Source organism: Xenopus laevis, chromosome 4L (assembly GCF_017654675.1).
Source record: "Xenopus laevis strain J_2021 chromosome 4L, Xenopus_laevis_v10.1, whole genome shotgun sequence".
Lineage (NCBI taxonomy): Eukaryota > Metazoa > Chordata > Amphibia > Anura > Pipidae > Xenopus > Xenopus laevis.
Window position 1 is genome coordinate 43710875 of NC_054377.1, and position 15104 is coordinate 43725978.

The 15104-nt window shown below is 38.7% G+C and overlaps 1 protein-coding gene across 1 annotated transcript in view; it reads right to left on the minus strand.

Annotated features, from left to right (window-relative positions):
* Window positions 1–15104, minus strand: part of LOC108713497 (copine-2-like) — a 95602-nt gene that overhangs the window by 63013 nt on the left and 17485 nt on the right. The window contains exon 2 of the mRNA XM_018257063.2: window positions 1789–1979. Within this exon, the coding sequence (XP_018112552.2) occupies window positions 1789–1956 (168 nt within the window). The 5' untranslated portion in view covers window positions 1957–1979. The remainder of the gene's footprint in view (window positions 1–1788; window positions 1980–15104) is intronic.

The window sequence follows — 15104 nt, forward strand, 5'->3', positions numbered from 1 at the left end:
ATAAAAGGTAGAGTTGTGTGTTTCCTGAAATTTCTATTTTTCCAGGGTAGTTTCAGTAAAAACTCAAATTTTTCAGGTATAGAAAAAACCTTTTTTGATTTATTATGCCCCGAAGCTGCAAAAAGCTCAAGTCCAAAAATAATCCAGCTAAAACCAATCCAGTCAAGGTCATATATGGCTGAGGTCCCTTGAACCATTTGAAGATGTTTTAGCTTTCATGATTTCTGGGATTTATTTTAGTGTTTTGTGAAAACTTGATCAATTCAAGTTTTTTTCACCGATAACTCAAACAGTTCGAATACGCCAGACCCCCCCCCCCGATCGCATTAATTCGAGTTTTTTACATTCGAGTTTTTTCATAAATTAGCAAATATTTGAGTTGTGACTTTATTCGAGGTAGAAGTACCTTCAAAAACTCACCCTTTCATAAATAACCCCCTAAAAGTTAGAGGTGGCTTTTTGCTGTTCCTTGTAACTAGCCGCCTGCTACGGCAAGGTTCTCACCTTGCCTCATGGCAGTAGCGGCCCTGTCAACAAGGCTTATCCTCAGTCGTGAGTTAAGTACATGTTTGTATATTAATTTTTTGATTTAATATTGACATCAATCACATTTTATGATATTCCTGGTGTGTTTATTCATATGTTCTGACTTGGGATACTGAAACTTGAGAGATATTAAAGGACTAGAAATAAACTGTATGTATTTCAATGTAAATAGACTGTTACACTGCACATATAAAAATGGCAGGTTTGCATCAGAAACACTATAAATATATAAATGAGCTGCTGTGTGGCCATGCTGGCAGTCATTCAAAATAAATTGGGCTACAGGGCACACATTTCCATAGAAGATAGTACATTCTTACACAAGAAAATAAACAGGAGTCAGATGTCATTTCTGATTCTCTGAAAAACAACGTATATGATATACTGTAGATAACATAAATATAAAACAGTAAATAACTTGTCAGTAAACAGTGCTGGGTGCAATACAAACTTCAAGGGGCAGATTTATCAAAGGTCGAAGTGAAAATCGAATTAAAACAATTTGAATTTTGAGCTACTTTTTGTGTACTTTGACTAGGAAATAGTCCAAATTCGATTTTGAATTTATCATGTACTGTCTCTTTAAAAATTTGACCTCAACCATTCACCATCTAAAACCTGCCAAATTGCTGTTTTACCCTATGGGGGACCTCCTAGAACTTATTTGGAGTCAATTGGTGAACGTTGAAAAATCAAAGGTTTTTTTTTGGGAAAACTTCAATTCATATGATTCGAATTCTATAAAAAACGGATCTATTCGATCGAAAACGGACCTGTTCAGCCAAAAAAACCTTCCATTTAATTTCGGTTGGTCTTTTTGAATTCGAATTTAGAAATTTTTCAAATTTAATATTTGACCCGTGATAAATCTGCCCCCAAATGTAAAAACATTGTTTTCACTTTATGGTCCTTTAAGAATGAGTCTTATCACTCAATTATATTTTTTAATATTGAGATGTCAAAATAAAAAGAATGTATTCAGCAGCCTTTCAGGGGCTGTGTTAGAGCGAGTCCAGGGTGGCCTCATCACTAGTGCAGTGAGCACCATTGCAATCGCTGCACTAGCAGAGACGAATTTCCATGTTGCAAAACAAAAATTTGGCTCTTAAAGTTACCAGAGGTGGCTTTTTTGCCTCCCCTGGTAACTGGCCGCTCCATACCCCCTGAGACAAGGTTCTCATCTTGCCTCATGGCAGGACACGGCCCCCTGAATGTATTACACAAAAGTGAGAATTACAGTACCTCAGACCATTTTCCATTAACTTCGTGAAGTAAAACACAGAATGGGTCAGACTTGGAAGCTACATCTCGGTCCAGAATATTTTGGCAGGAGACTGAGAGTTCCACCCTACAGACACAGTACTGACTCCCAACAGGGCCAGCGGGGGAAGACGTGTATGTGTACGCCATCGGCTCCAATAACTTAAGACAATCTGCAAGAGAAGAAAGATAATATATTATATAGTGAATAAAGTACCCCCTTTTGTAAAATATAGGGATATTATAAGTTACCGAGGAGTTTCATGACCATATAAAAACTCGAGGCCGAAGGCCGAGTTGTTTTTATACAGGTCATGGAACTCCGAGGTAACTTCTAATATCCTCATATTTTACAACCGAGGTAACTTCTAATATCCTCATATTTTACGTTTATAATACACAAAAGCCATGAATATCTTGTAAATTATATCCTTATATACGGTGAGTTCTGATGTCATCAGTTATAAACGGTGAGTTCTGATGTCATTTCTGTCACATGACTCACTAAAATTTGTGTATTATAATAAATAAAGTACCCCCAGTTTCAAAATATGAGGATATTAGAAGTTACCTCGGAGTTTCATGACCTGTATAAAACCACTCGGCCTTCGGCCTCGTGTTTTTATATGGTCATGAAACTCCTCGGTAACTTATAATATCCTTATATTTTATAAGAGGGTGTACTTTATTCACTATATAAAGTGTAAATTACAAAAGGTTCTGATCTTTATCAAGGCTACACATATATTAATAAAACATACTGTCCACACTAATTGGAAACATTATTATACAGTGAATGCATGGTCAAACTTGCTGATACAGAAGGACCAGCACACCGTCTTTAGGGGGTTATGAAGTAAAAGGCACTAAATTTGACCAGGAGCAGTAGCCCATAAAAAACAATGGGATGTTTGCTTTTAAACAGTTGACCAGTAAATGCTTCCTTGTGATTGGTTGCAATGGGTCACTTCTCCTGGGCAAACTCAGTGCCTTTTATTACATAACCCCCTTAATGTTTAATATCACAATATTGTCACAATTTCACCATGACATTTTTTGACCCATATTAGGAAACTTATTGATATGTATATATTTAGGTTAACTCTAAGGCATCTTCTATTTTTAATTAGAAAATGAACAGCTACAAAAAGGAGGGAGCAGATTAATACAGACAGGAGTAAAAACTATAGAAAACAATAGGAAATCTTGACACTGAACTTGAAATAATATGAAAAATAGATGAGAAGAAGGGAATAGGTTATTATGAGGAAATGAAATTGTCAAAGCAATGGTAAAAATTATAAAAAAAAGAAAAAGAGACAGAGAAAGAGCAGAATATAAAAGTAAGCGGGTCATGTGAAGAAATATATACAAGGAAATTTGAAAGTGGAAAAAAATTAAAGAGTAAGAAGAAATTACAAAAAGAAAACAGGAGAAAAATGAATAGAAGAAAAACAGAAGATACAAGAAGAAGAGAGGGAATGGTAAAGGGAAAAGGAGAGAGTAAGGATGTATAGTGTAGAAGAGGTGAAGAGAAATAAAGAGTAAACATGATTAAGGGAGGAAGTGAAGAGAAGGTTATAGAGGGTAGGAGAACAAAAGAGATGCAGGCATAGAGAGTGAAAATTAAAAGAACACAAAAGAGGGAGGGGGAAAGCAGACTGTGGGAAGGAAATGACCCACAGGGCAAGGTTAAAAGCAGAATAAGGAAGGAAAGGAATAAAAGAAGGGAGAATAATATCTGTTAAGTGAACACAAAGGACAGGGAATCAATCAAGTATAAAAAAGGTGAATAGGTTAATAAAAAATAGCTAATGCCAAGCAACTTTTCAATTGGACTTCATTTTTTTTGTTATAGCTTTTGAGTTATTTGCCTTCTTCTTCTGACTCTTTCCAGCTCTCAAATATGGGGGGGGGGGGAATCTAAAAACAAACACTCTGTAAGGCTACATATTTATTGTTAATGCTACTCTTTATTATTCATCTTTATATTTAGGCCCTCTTTTATTTTCTTATCCAAATCAATAGTGCAAATACAAACCCAAGTAGGTAAATAATGGATTGCCCCACTTAAAGGGGGATATCCACTGAAGAACTGGTCTTTGCATTATTAAAGAATTTAACATGGAAAATCTATTATACACTGGATCATTGATTTAAGATTAATATAATAATGATATTGTCCTTGGATGCAATGCCTACTATACAACACCCACCTCAGATTCTAGAATCCAGTCAAAAAAGTATCTTAAAACCACCCGTGAAGGCAACACAAGATCCAGTTTATAAGTATTCTAGTGCTTATAATGCATTCTAAACTAACTAACATTTTATTTTTCTATTAATACTGAAATAGTGCTGTGTTGTTTCCTGTTCAAGCAATATGCTCAACACAGTTTTTGTCCATTGTTGCACCTCATTATACAGAGGTTTCTCAGTGGACTGGTGATTTTGTTTTGACTGTGCTTACATAAACAGGAAGTAGAATGTGTCTTTACCTTCAGATTTTGCCCTGCTTTGTGACAAATAAAAAATACATATGTGTTCTAATTAGGCAAGTAATACAGTAAGCACAAGCCCTGTTCCGGAAGTAATGTTAAAAAATAGGAGATACTGCTCTTTGAAATAAGTATCCAAGCAACTGGAGGCCTTCATGTACAGTATCTCTCCATGCATTCATTTGGCCCCTGCATAGACTTCTGTGTGTGACATCATACTCCAGACCACGAACATGTATTGTGCCTGCTCAATCCCACCTCAACACAATACAAATGTCAGACAGTGGGGACACATCCCCTTTTAGAAAATGTATATATTTAGGTAAAAGATTTTTACATTTTTGCTAGGTGGTCATTTTTTCCTTTGCATTTAAAACACAAAATCATTACATCCTCAGCTCCCTCTGCTGTTGGAAATGCATGCAGTCACCCTGGGGGGTAATACAAACTATGTAGCAAGTGGCCTCATGATTTATGATGGTGGCCCTGTCTGTACAAGCAAGGGTTACTGGCTTCACCAATTTTAATATAAGTCCGTGATTTTTCAAGTGAACTGGGTATTCTGAAATCCAATAATTTCAGAATACAGCAAAATTTTGTATTGTCCATATGCGTATAAATATAAAGGGGGTAAAAGGGGATCTACTGTGAAAATTAAACTTTAATACAAGCTTCATCTCACTGACATAAGACACTTTCTAGGTATGATCAATTAAAATGATGTATCATTTATGAAATAATCAAGTTACTCTTCAGTAACCAGTCCCTTAAAATACTGTCTTCGTGCAGAGGTCTGGGTCAGATTTTGATTGACAGGTAGATACATCTTTTAGGGGGGCTCTCTTTCCCAGTACATGTTTTAGAGCTAACTCAAATAACCAACTCCAGCACAAGCAAAAGGTAACAAAATAACTGACTCTGGCAAACACCCTGAGGTCTAATACATACAGTATTCTAGGCAAAAGGAGAACCCCCCCCAAAGGATGTATTAGCCCTAACTGTCAATCAAAAACTAACCCCCACCTCCTGCAGAAGAGAAAAACGGAGAAAGGTTGCTCAGTGTGGGACAATGAAGAGTAACTTTGGGTTGAAACAGAATTTTTAATTCATTATATTTAGAAAGTTTCTTATTTCAGTCAAATGAGGCTTATATTTATATTTTTCGATAGATCCCCTTTAATGGAGGGTATTATTGGGGGACTGTTCCCCTAGGCAGTTATATTGTATAATGCTAGTATTGTACTGTCATACGTTATGGAATTTACAGATTTACAGCAGTGCATGTTGCTTTCCATTGTTAAAGGGTACCTGTCATCTGAAGAAATAATTCCAAATACTATTTTATGATGTTATTCAAGCAAAATAAACATTAATCACACTACATAAATTATTAAAATCTTGTTTCTTTTAGTCTTGGAATTCACAATCACATCAAGCAGGTAGCAGCCATTTTGTGGACACAGTTGTTAAGGCAAAACTTTGCATCATCCAAAAATCTTGTTTATGCTCCAGAATTGGGCACCTGATATCCATACCCATGCACTGGCTACACTATTAAATGGAGAAGAGGGAAGGGGGATGTGAGGAGGGCAGTGACATCTAGGAAGTGCTGAATGGAAAGTGAAAGTAATTGCTTGCCCCTCCTCTATGTCTAAGGCATGGAGGTGCATGGAATATATGATTGACAGCTGAGAGTTTTAAATTCGTTATCAACAGGTATGGATGGTAAACAAAAAAAAATCATGCTTAATTTGAAAAGGTAATGCAAGGTCTGAATCAAGGATGTAGCATCTATAAATACATTTTATGTAATAATAATATAAAAAATAATGTTTCATTTCTGCTGTGAAAGGTCCAGCCACTTTCTGGGGAGCACATGCAATTGCGTGTAAAGTATCACACAGCTTCAGAGTAAGTTTAAAATCGTATACATTCAGGCATTTTCTTGTTAGACAAACTCATATTTGAAGAAAGCTGCCCCACTTCTTACCAATTAATCAATTAAATTATTATTTTTGAGCCAGCTATGAAGAGTACGCGCAATACACAGGACACAGCTTTGTCACTATGGGACACAATTCCATTAGCTTATTGAAATTTAAGTTAGTGCCACTGCTGTATAGAATACACCATTGTATAGAAAACACCACTGTAAAGCACATACTCCTGCAATATTAGTGTCTACAGCACAACACAGACATTACATATCAATGATAACTGGTCCTACTCTTGCAAGGCCAAACTACGGAGCACTTACCATCCATCTCTGGGGATCTCTGACTGCCGAAAACTGAGCACATTTCCCTTCAAGTGAAAGCAAATATTCACTGCTGCCTTTAGACTGCTCAGTCACCATTCATACAGGCACTGAAATGATGCAATGGAAACTGCTACAGACTACAATAATATGTAATTTTCTGAAGGATTTGATCTCAGTGCTCTTTTGGAATAATTAATACTTGCACTAAACCTTTATTTTTGGGTGCAGCAGTAACAACATTAAAAAGGTAAAAAGCAAAAGAATGACTTTCATCATCATGAACTATGAAAATTCAGCATTTGATTTTATCTTATGTAAACAATTGCAAGGGGCTGTTTTCTTTTAGGGATGCACTGAATCCACTATTTTGTGAAGGGTTAACATGCCTATGTGCCGACCCTTGTAGGCCTCTGTACTTGTTTTTCTGTACGACCCTGTACTGTCTCTTCTTAGACAACCTTGCATAAGTATCATCATGTACTAAAAACAATATTATCAGCTTGCCTCAGACAAAATATCTTAGCTAACGCCAATGCACATATTTGTCTCTCTCCCCCGAATCCTTTGCGAAAGATTCGACTGAATACCAAACTGAATCTGAATCCTAATTTGCATATGCTGCATATGCAAATTAGGGGTGGGAAGGGGAAAACATTTTTTACTTTCTTGTTTTGTGACAAAAAGTCACGCAATTTCCCTCCTCACCCCTAATTTGCATATGCAAATTAGGATTCAGTTTGGCCTGGCAGAAGGATTCGGCCGAATCCGAATCCTGCTGAAAAAGGCCGAATCCCGAACCAAATCCTGGATTCGGTGCATCCCAATTAAATAGGCCTTTCCTTCTGCTGTAATTGAATGGAAAACCTACTCCAGTAGCACTGACATTTTTGACTCCAAAAATGCTCTAATGAGCATTCTGGGTTAAAAATCACCCACTTACATGGGAAATCGCTTCTGTGCTTTATACATGGTGCCTCTGATTTAATATCAGTGGCAATGAGAGGCAAGGCATTTTGGCTGTGACTCTGCTAAGGGGCTGGAAGTGGCATAAGTCTTAGATATGGTTGCGGGTGATTTACTAATTACAATGCTTAGCTGAGACAGAGCAAACAGATCCACTGAATTTTAAAATGGTATATTCTGAAAATACATTCTGAAAATACATTTGCAGAAAACAACTATTAATGCAAGATAGAAGAAAAATGAAATGGTATCATAAAAGGGCAAATATATGCAAGTATTTCTAAGGAATGGTACGTGGTCTTTATTCAAGTGTGCTCACAGCCCTCATAAAATCCCACTGACTGACAGAGATGGAGTACAGCTTTTCTATGCAGATTAGTTAGATGGGGGTTTACTAAGGTTTTAACTGCTAAGGACTCTTTGGGCAGTATATAGGATTTTAGGCATTTTAGTTTATATTGTCTAGGGGGTTGACATAACTAGTAAACCTTATATGAAAATTCTAATTAAATAGTGCCCTTTGGTGCCAAATTTAATAACAAGATAGCAAAGCTTGATACCGGTCAATAATGATTGAATAACGCATCTATGGACAAGTAATATACCCTTGTTATACAACAAGAATGGCCATGCAAATGATGTATTGTCTAAATTCACAAATGGTCAGTGCAATGTCCCATTAAGCACAGACTCAGTGTCGGACTGGCCTACCAGGATACCAGGAAAACTCCCGGTGGGCCAAGGTGTCAGAGGGCCCTCCTGCTTCTAAATATTTGGCTTATTTCATGGCCATTCCCTATTTATATGAGAATAAAGAAGCTAAATAGATGGAATAATAGGTTATACTATGTAAAGAAAAGAGAATAGGAGAATAGAGGTTGAGTAAGTAAAGGAAGAAAATAATACTTTGAGTGGGCCCCTGGTCTAAAGGTTTTTGGGTGGGCCCCTGGTCTAATGGTTTTTGGTGGGCCCCTGGTGTCCCAGTCCAACACTGCACAGACTGAATACTATGCACTAATTATACAGACAACTATTGGGGCTGCTTAAGAATTTTGGGAGCTGTAGTTCAGCAACACAATAGAACTTTATGGGTAAGTAATCAAAGTTAGTTAATGCCCAGATGTTAGGTTGCATGGAAGTGACATGGAAAGAAAGTATGCTGCCTTGCTTCAACATTACGTGTCTAAACCAGCCGAGACAATCTCTTTCCACTTTTATGGCACTGATATGTGTGACATTTTAGCTTGTTCTTTAGAAAAAGAACACATTCTGCTAGATTCCATACAGTGAGTAATCCACACTATTTCTGTTCGTATTATTATGAACTGATGAGCCAGTCCATTTCAACAAGAGAGGGGTGAGAATGCATTTTCCATTATCTATAACAGTTCTTTGCACAGAAGCCCATTTCCCAGATGCAAAGGTTCAAATCTACCATTTTTATATTACTTATACTTATATTGTTACCGTTAAAGCTAAAAACACCCTATTTAGAGAGTTTTACTTCCTTTCAAATTTTACATAAGTGGTAAACATTTAAAGCATGACTGATTGTGTATACAAAAAACTTTCTCTGTATTTTTAAAAAATTGGTAAGGTGGTAGTGATGTGAGATTTAGCCCACGGGTCAGGTAGTTTTGGCCTGATTTCCACACATGCTTCAAGCCAAACGTTTCCTTCCACTCGCTCCATCTGCAACCTTACAGTGCCCTGCTTCCTCTTCCAGCAGCCTGTATTTATAGGTGCAAAAATGCATCACCATGCCCCCTTGTGACATCAGAGATGGGTGGGATGGGTGCAGGGCAATAACATCACTATAGGATGGCCATTATGCTTGTCTCTAAAGAGGCATTCTTTATAAAGACAAACTGTCAATCTGGAGGCCCATGGGGCTGATATGACTATACTAGCCTGCCCAGGGGCTCCAATGTTACTTTTTTTTCAAATCCACACTACAAAATAGTGGTGTAGTGCAGTGCTGTCCAACTTCTGTGTTACCGAGGGCCAGAATTTTTCTGGTCTACATGCTGGAGGGCCAATAACGGAACCCAGTGTAAGCCACTCCCTGTTTTTGGATCTTACCACATGACCATGTCCACATTAATTGTGATAACACCAAAAAAAAACAACAAATGGTTGGTGTTTACTGCAGGGATATCACTTATCACTCATATGTGAAAAAATGTAAAGTCATATTAAGACATTCCCATACCTCCCAACTGCCCCGTTTTCGGAGGGACAGTCCCTCTTTTGACAGCTCAACCTGCAGTCCCTCATTTGTACTGGAAAGTCCCTAGTTTCTCTGCACTGAACAGCCAGAAAAAGAAACAAAGTTTCAAAGTCTCTGGCTATTAGCAGAGAGCACAGAACAGCTAACAAGGTGCAAATAAGATACTTTGTAACAATTTTGAGACACAAAAAAACAGTTTAGAGAAGGAGAAATATTTTCAAACTTTCATAACCTGACAAATTTTGTAAAATGAACATGGTAATTAGGGGGTATGGCCACATAAAGGGCGTGGTCAAAAAAATCCGCTGTTCTACGTGCGAAAAATTTTGTCCCTCTTTTTACTTCCAAAATGTTGGGAGGTATGCATTCCCTTAAATTCATATGCCTCCTCCTCCTCCTCCTGTCAGTAATGTAACTATGGGGTGGCAGGCCTGGGTGCAGATTGTACAGCCCGGCCCACCCATCCCCCTCCAAAAGCAGGTTTTTCAGCGTTTTTTAGCTTGCGCAAACTGCCTGCAACTTACAGGGGGTTCCGGCCATGGTACAATTGCACCCACTGCTCCCACGGTAGTTCCGCAACTGTCCCCTGTAGATAACACAGCCCCCCAGCACATGATTTTACACCATAGGGGCCCCTAACAATAATTTCATGGGGGTTAATGATAACAAACCCCCAGAACAAATACCATGCTTATGTTCCACAGGCAGAGCTGGACACACACAGGGAGCATAAGGAATGCAGAGTATGGCTAATAAGGCAGAACAGAGCAAGAGACAGGGAAACCTATCAGGACCACTCTAAAACTGGCCATAGACGCAAAGATCCGATCCTACAAATCATCGTACGATCGGACTTTCCCATCTCCCGACCCGCCGCTAACCATTCAGATCAAAGTCTTACCAGTCAGATTAGTTAAAGAACAGATCAGCAATGTTCTGCCCCTGACAGCAATCGTACGATATCTATGTCCAACCAAAGCTAGTGACAGTCTCCTACTGAAAATCGTACGATCGGCAATACACGCAGAGATATTATCGGCAGCCGACAGAAATTTTCTAACCTGTCCGATCGAGCAAACGACGATCTCCGCCGGACGAAAAATGTCGGGACTCTCCACACGTTCCGAAAATCTTACGAATCCTCGATTCGTACGATCAGATCTTTGCGTCTATGGCCAGCTTAAGATGTACTACTTACAGTGACATGTGCTGGTGCCCCTCCAGCAGTTTGAGTTTGCATGAGTGTGAACAGGTGAATAATGTGGGCAGTTTCAATCTGGGTTTCAGGTGTGAACAGTAAAGTGTGAACAATAGAGGTGTTACAAGTGTGAACAATGCAGGGGGGATTACTTGTGTGAACAATACAGGGGATTACAGTCTGAATTTGAGGTTTAAACAATGCAGGGTCAGTTTATCTCTACCTTTTAAAGCAGAGACACGTGGAGATTCGGGGAGATTATTCGCCGGGCGACTAAATCGCCCTGAATCTCCATGTGTGTCTCTGCCCTTAAGGGTAAGGCCACACGAGGCGATGCATTTCCAATAGTCACGAAAAGTTGTCTCAGTGAGACAACTTCCGGTGACTATAGAAAACTCATTGCCGCGTGTGCATTAGCGCAGGCGACTTTTCATTGTAGCCTATGGAAAAACGCTGAGGCAGTTCAGGGAGATAGTCGCTCAAAAGACGAGGAGATTTGTCGCCAGGCGAAAAAATCTCCTCGAATCTCCTTGTGTGGACTAGCCCTAAAGCTTACACATGGTAAGCAGACACAGCAGGCTGACTTTGATGTGGGGGTCCACACAAGGGGGGGGTCACATGCGACCAATAATCAGACCAATACATGGAAAACGTTGAACAGCACTTGGTCTTTGACATTTGTTTTATGGAAGCACTGCTCCCTGTTAGCCAAAAATATAGCACTCTGAGAAAATGCCGAGATCACAAGCACAAAACGCATTAGTTTGTACCCCCACTGCTGTAGCATTAATATATGTGCTTGAATAAAAGCCTACTTTGATATTAGAACGCCTCCTCTATCTGGATCAGCGCTCAGAAGCGAGGAAAATGCAATATATGGTTGACAGCTAAGATTTTGTAAATACATTTATAACAGTTATGGATGTTTTAAGAAAAAAAAATAATTTCGGTTTCTGTCTAATTTGCAAAAGACTTTTATTGTTTACCGTTTTACATGTGGGTGACAGGTCCCCTGTAAAGAAGGCTGAAAACCATTTACATAATATGAGTCCCTTCCTCCCCTCCCCCCTCCCAGAACTGCACAACAGTGTCCAAATGCGCTCCCCTGTACCTCATGATAACAGGAGTAGTGCAGCAGGTTTGGTGGCTGCTAACTCTAGATGCTTGACTCCCTCTCCTTGGCTCTGTGGAGGTATTTGAAAAAAAAGCAGTCAAGGGTAGGGTTGCCACCTTTTCTGGAAAAAAATACCGGCCTTCCTATATATTTATCTTTTTTCCCTATTAATAACATTGGGATTGACCATCATTTTTACCCTGGCCAGGTGGCAACCCTAGTCAAGGGGTCAGAGATGGCAGCCAACTCCACTGCACTACTCCTGTTATCACAGGGAACAGGTGATCACGGCTGTATTAGGGCGCACAGTGTGCAGCTCAGAAGGGGGGTTGAATGCCTTTGCAGTTGACCCAGGTTATGTTTTTCTTCAACCATTTTTGAGTCAGGCTTCATATTCTTATCATATTTACCCTGGCCTCAGCCATTTGTAAGTGGAATTTTCTAATATATTAATATACGAGCTTTACATATCTTTTATTTTTATTTTACACGTTTTCATAGAAGTGATATAACCAGAACAAATACAATGCAATCATTTATCTGTGAAATACAGAAGAATATTTTTTGGACACAGGAAGACTTAAACTGAGACAAGTTACCTACAATCCATACCAGCTTTAAAAACAACAAGGAGGTCCCTGAGGGCTTTCTTTCAGTGCTCAGTCACAATGAATAAGGCATCATAAACTACACATATACTTTCTTTTTCAATCCTAGTATTCCAGTGCTCATTTCAGAGACCACTATATTTTTCTTTGCCGTCCTTTGCCTCGTCTATATTTCTATTATCTAACTGATACATGAAAACCCTCCAACATAGGTAAAGCTGAGATCTTATTAATCAAACAATGTGTGACTTTGCTTCTCATCTAACTTTATCAAAGTTTGCTACAATTTGCTTATTGAGACCTGGTGCAAATTCACTAGAGAACTATCGCCTCAGGAAAAGATTTGAAGAAAAGAGAACTTTCACCAATGAGAAGTTAATTTGCCAAAACTTGACGAATTTTAAGTTTTTTGGTGATAATAAGCCAAATTTAAACTTTTGCCCATTGTCTTTGTATTCATTAAATGGTGTCACCATTTTCCAGCAGAGATTTGAGCAGTACAGTGAAATAGCTATGCTGGTATAGACTTATGGTACAGGTATGGAACCTTTTATCCAGAATGTTCGAGACCTAGGGTTTTCCAGCTAATGGATCTTTCCGTAATTTTATACCTTAACCTGGCCATAGACGCAAAGATCCGATCGTACGAATCAACGTACGATCGGACTTTCCCATCTCCCGACCCTCCACTAACCATTCAGATCAAAGTCTTTACCATTCCGATCAAATAAGAACAGATCAGCCAATGTTCTGCCCCTGACAGCAATCGTACGATACTTATGTCTGACAACACTAGTGACAGTCTCCCACTGAAAATCGTACGATCGGCAATACACGCAGAGATATTATCGGCAGGTGACAGAAATTTTCTAACTTGTCCGATCGACCAAACGACCGATCTCCGACGGACGAAAAATGTCGGGACTCTCCACACACGGTCCGAAAATCGTACGAATCCACGATTCGTACGATCGGATCTTTGCGTCTATGGCCAGCTTTAAGTATGAAAATCATGTAAACGTTAAAGAAACCCAATATGCTGGTTTTGCTTCCAATAAGGATTAATTACATCAAGTACAATGTACTGTTTTATTATTACAGAGAAAAGGGGAATTATTTTTTAAAAAAAATGGATTATTTGGATAAAATGGAGTCTATGGGAGCCAGCCTTTCCATAATTCAGAGCTTTCTGGATAACAGGCTTCCAGATAACGGATCCCATACCTGACTACAAGAAAGCACTGTCCACTGTCAAAATCTCTGTGTGTAAAGGAATTATAAACACAATATTGTGATTAGGTGCTTGTGGACAGTCTGCCAGTGAGACAATGGCTCAAAGAGTAAAATATTTGCCCCATCATGAGATGTTTAGAACATGGAGTATCTCTATGGCCCTCACTGAACCCATACCATGTAGTATAAATGCTAGTTATCCATTGTTGTAAACTTACCACTTGAAGGTCCCAGGATCTCAATACTCACTCCACTCCCCTCAGTTTATCTTAAATAAAGAGCCTATACCCTGCAAAATTGACCTGAAAATGTGCACCATATCGCACGCAAGTGATGTGACACAAGAAACTGGGGACACTCAGATATGGTGAGTTAAAATCATCATATAGTATCATGTGTAGATATGGATACATAGCTTTCATTCATTGATGGATAGGGCATCGCTTAAGATGCAGTGTAATTATTAGCAAAGATGGTTCAGATAGCAGGCAGTTATATTTAGCAACTGCCAGTGACCTACAGAGCTGCTTTCTATTTGCGCAAGACTTGTCAGTGAAGCAGATGTGGGCAGTTTATCTCCAGGACAGGTTCAATGTATAGAAGTAGGTATGGTCGGAAATGCAACCAAATCACGGACAGGTCATGTTCTGTTGCCATGGCAGCCTTACAATAAATTTCAGTATAAAGAGAAAAAGCCTTTCGATAGCATGGTTGTGATTCCCAGATAAACACACACAACATGACAAGGAGCATTTGGAAATGTCACAGAAAAGCCTGTTTGTGTTTCATAGATCATTGCTTCTCTACGATGTTCCAATTTAGATTAGGATCAAAGCAACTCTCATTTTAACCATTTTCTACTTTTTTACTCTATCTGCAAAGTGACATTATAAAAATTAAAAATTTTACAGTACTTCGTTTCTCCAGTCTGACAAAATTTACCATATGTACTTTGATTTATTCCTAAAAATGGCTCGCACATTAGTGAAAGGTGTTAAAGAGAAAAGATGTCCTGTTTACAAGTTGCGCTCATCATATCATTTCCAACAAGCACTAGAATAGGCAGCCTATAATACTGCTTGTGTGGCACATTTCTTCTCTGTATTTTTCTTGCTTTTATACATGACAGTGGAATCTAACCATACCTTGTTTTTAGAAGATTAATCCTCAGTAATACATAGTTACATAGTTAAA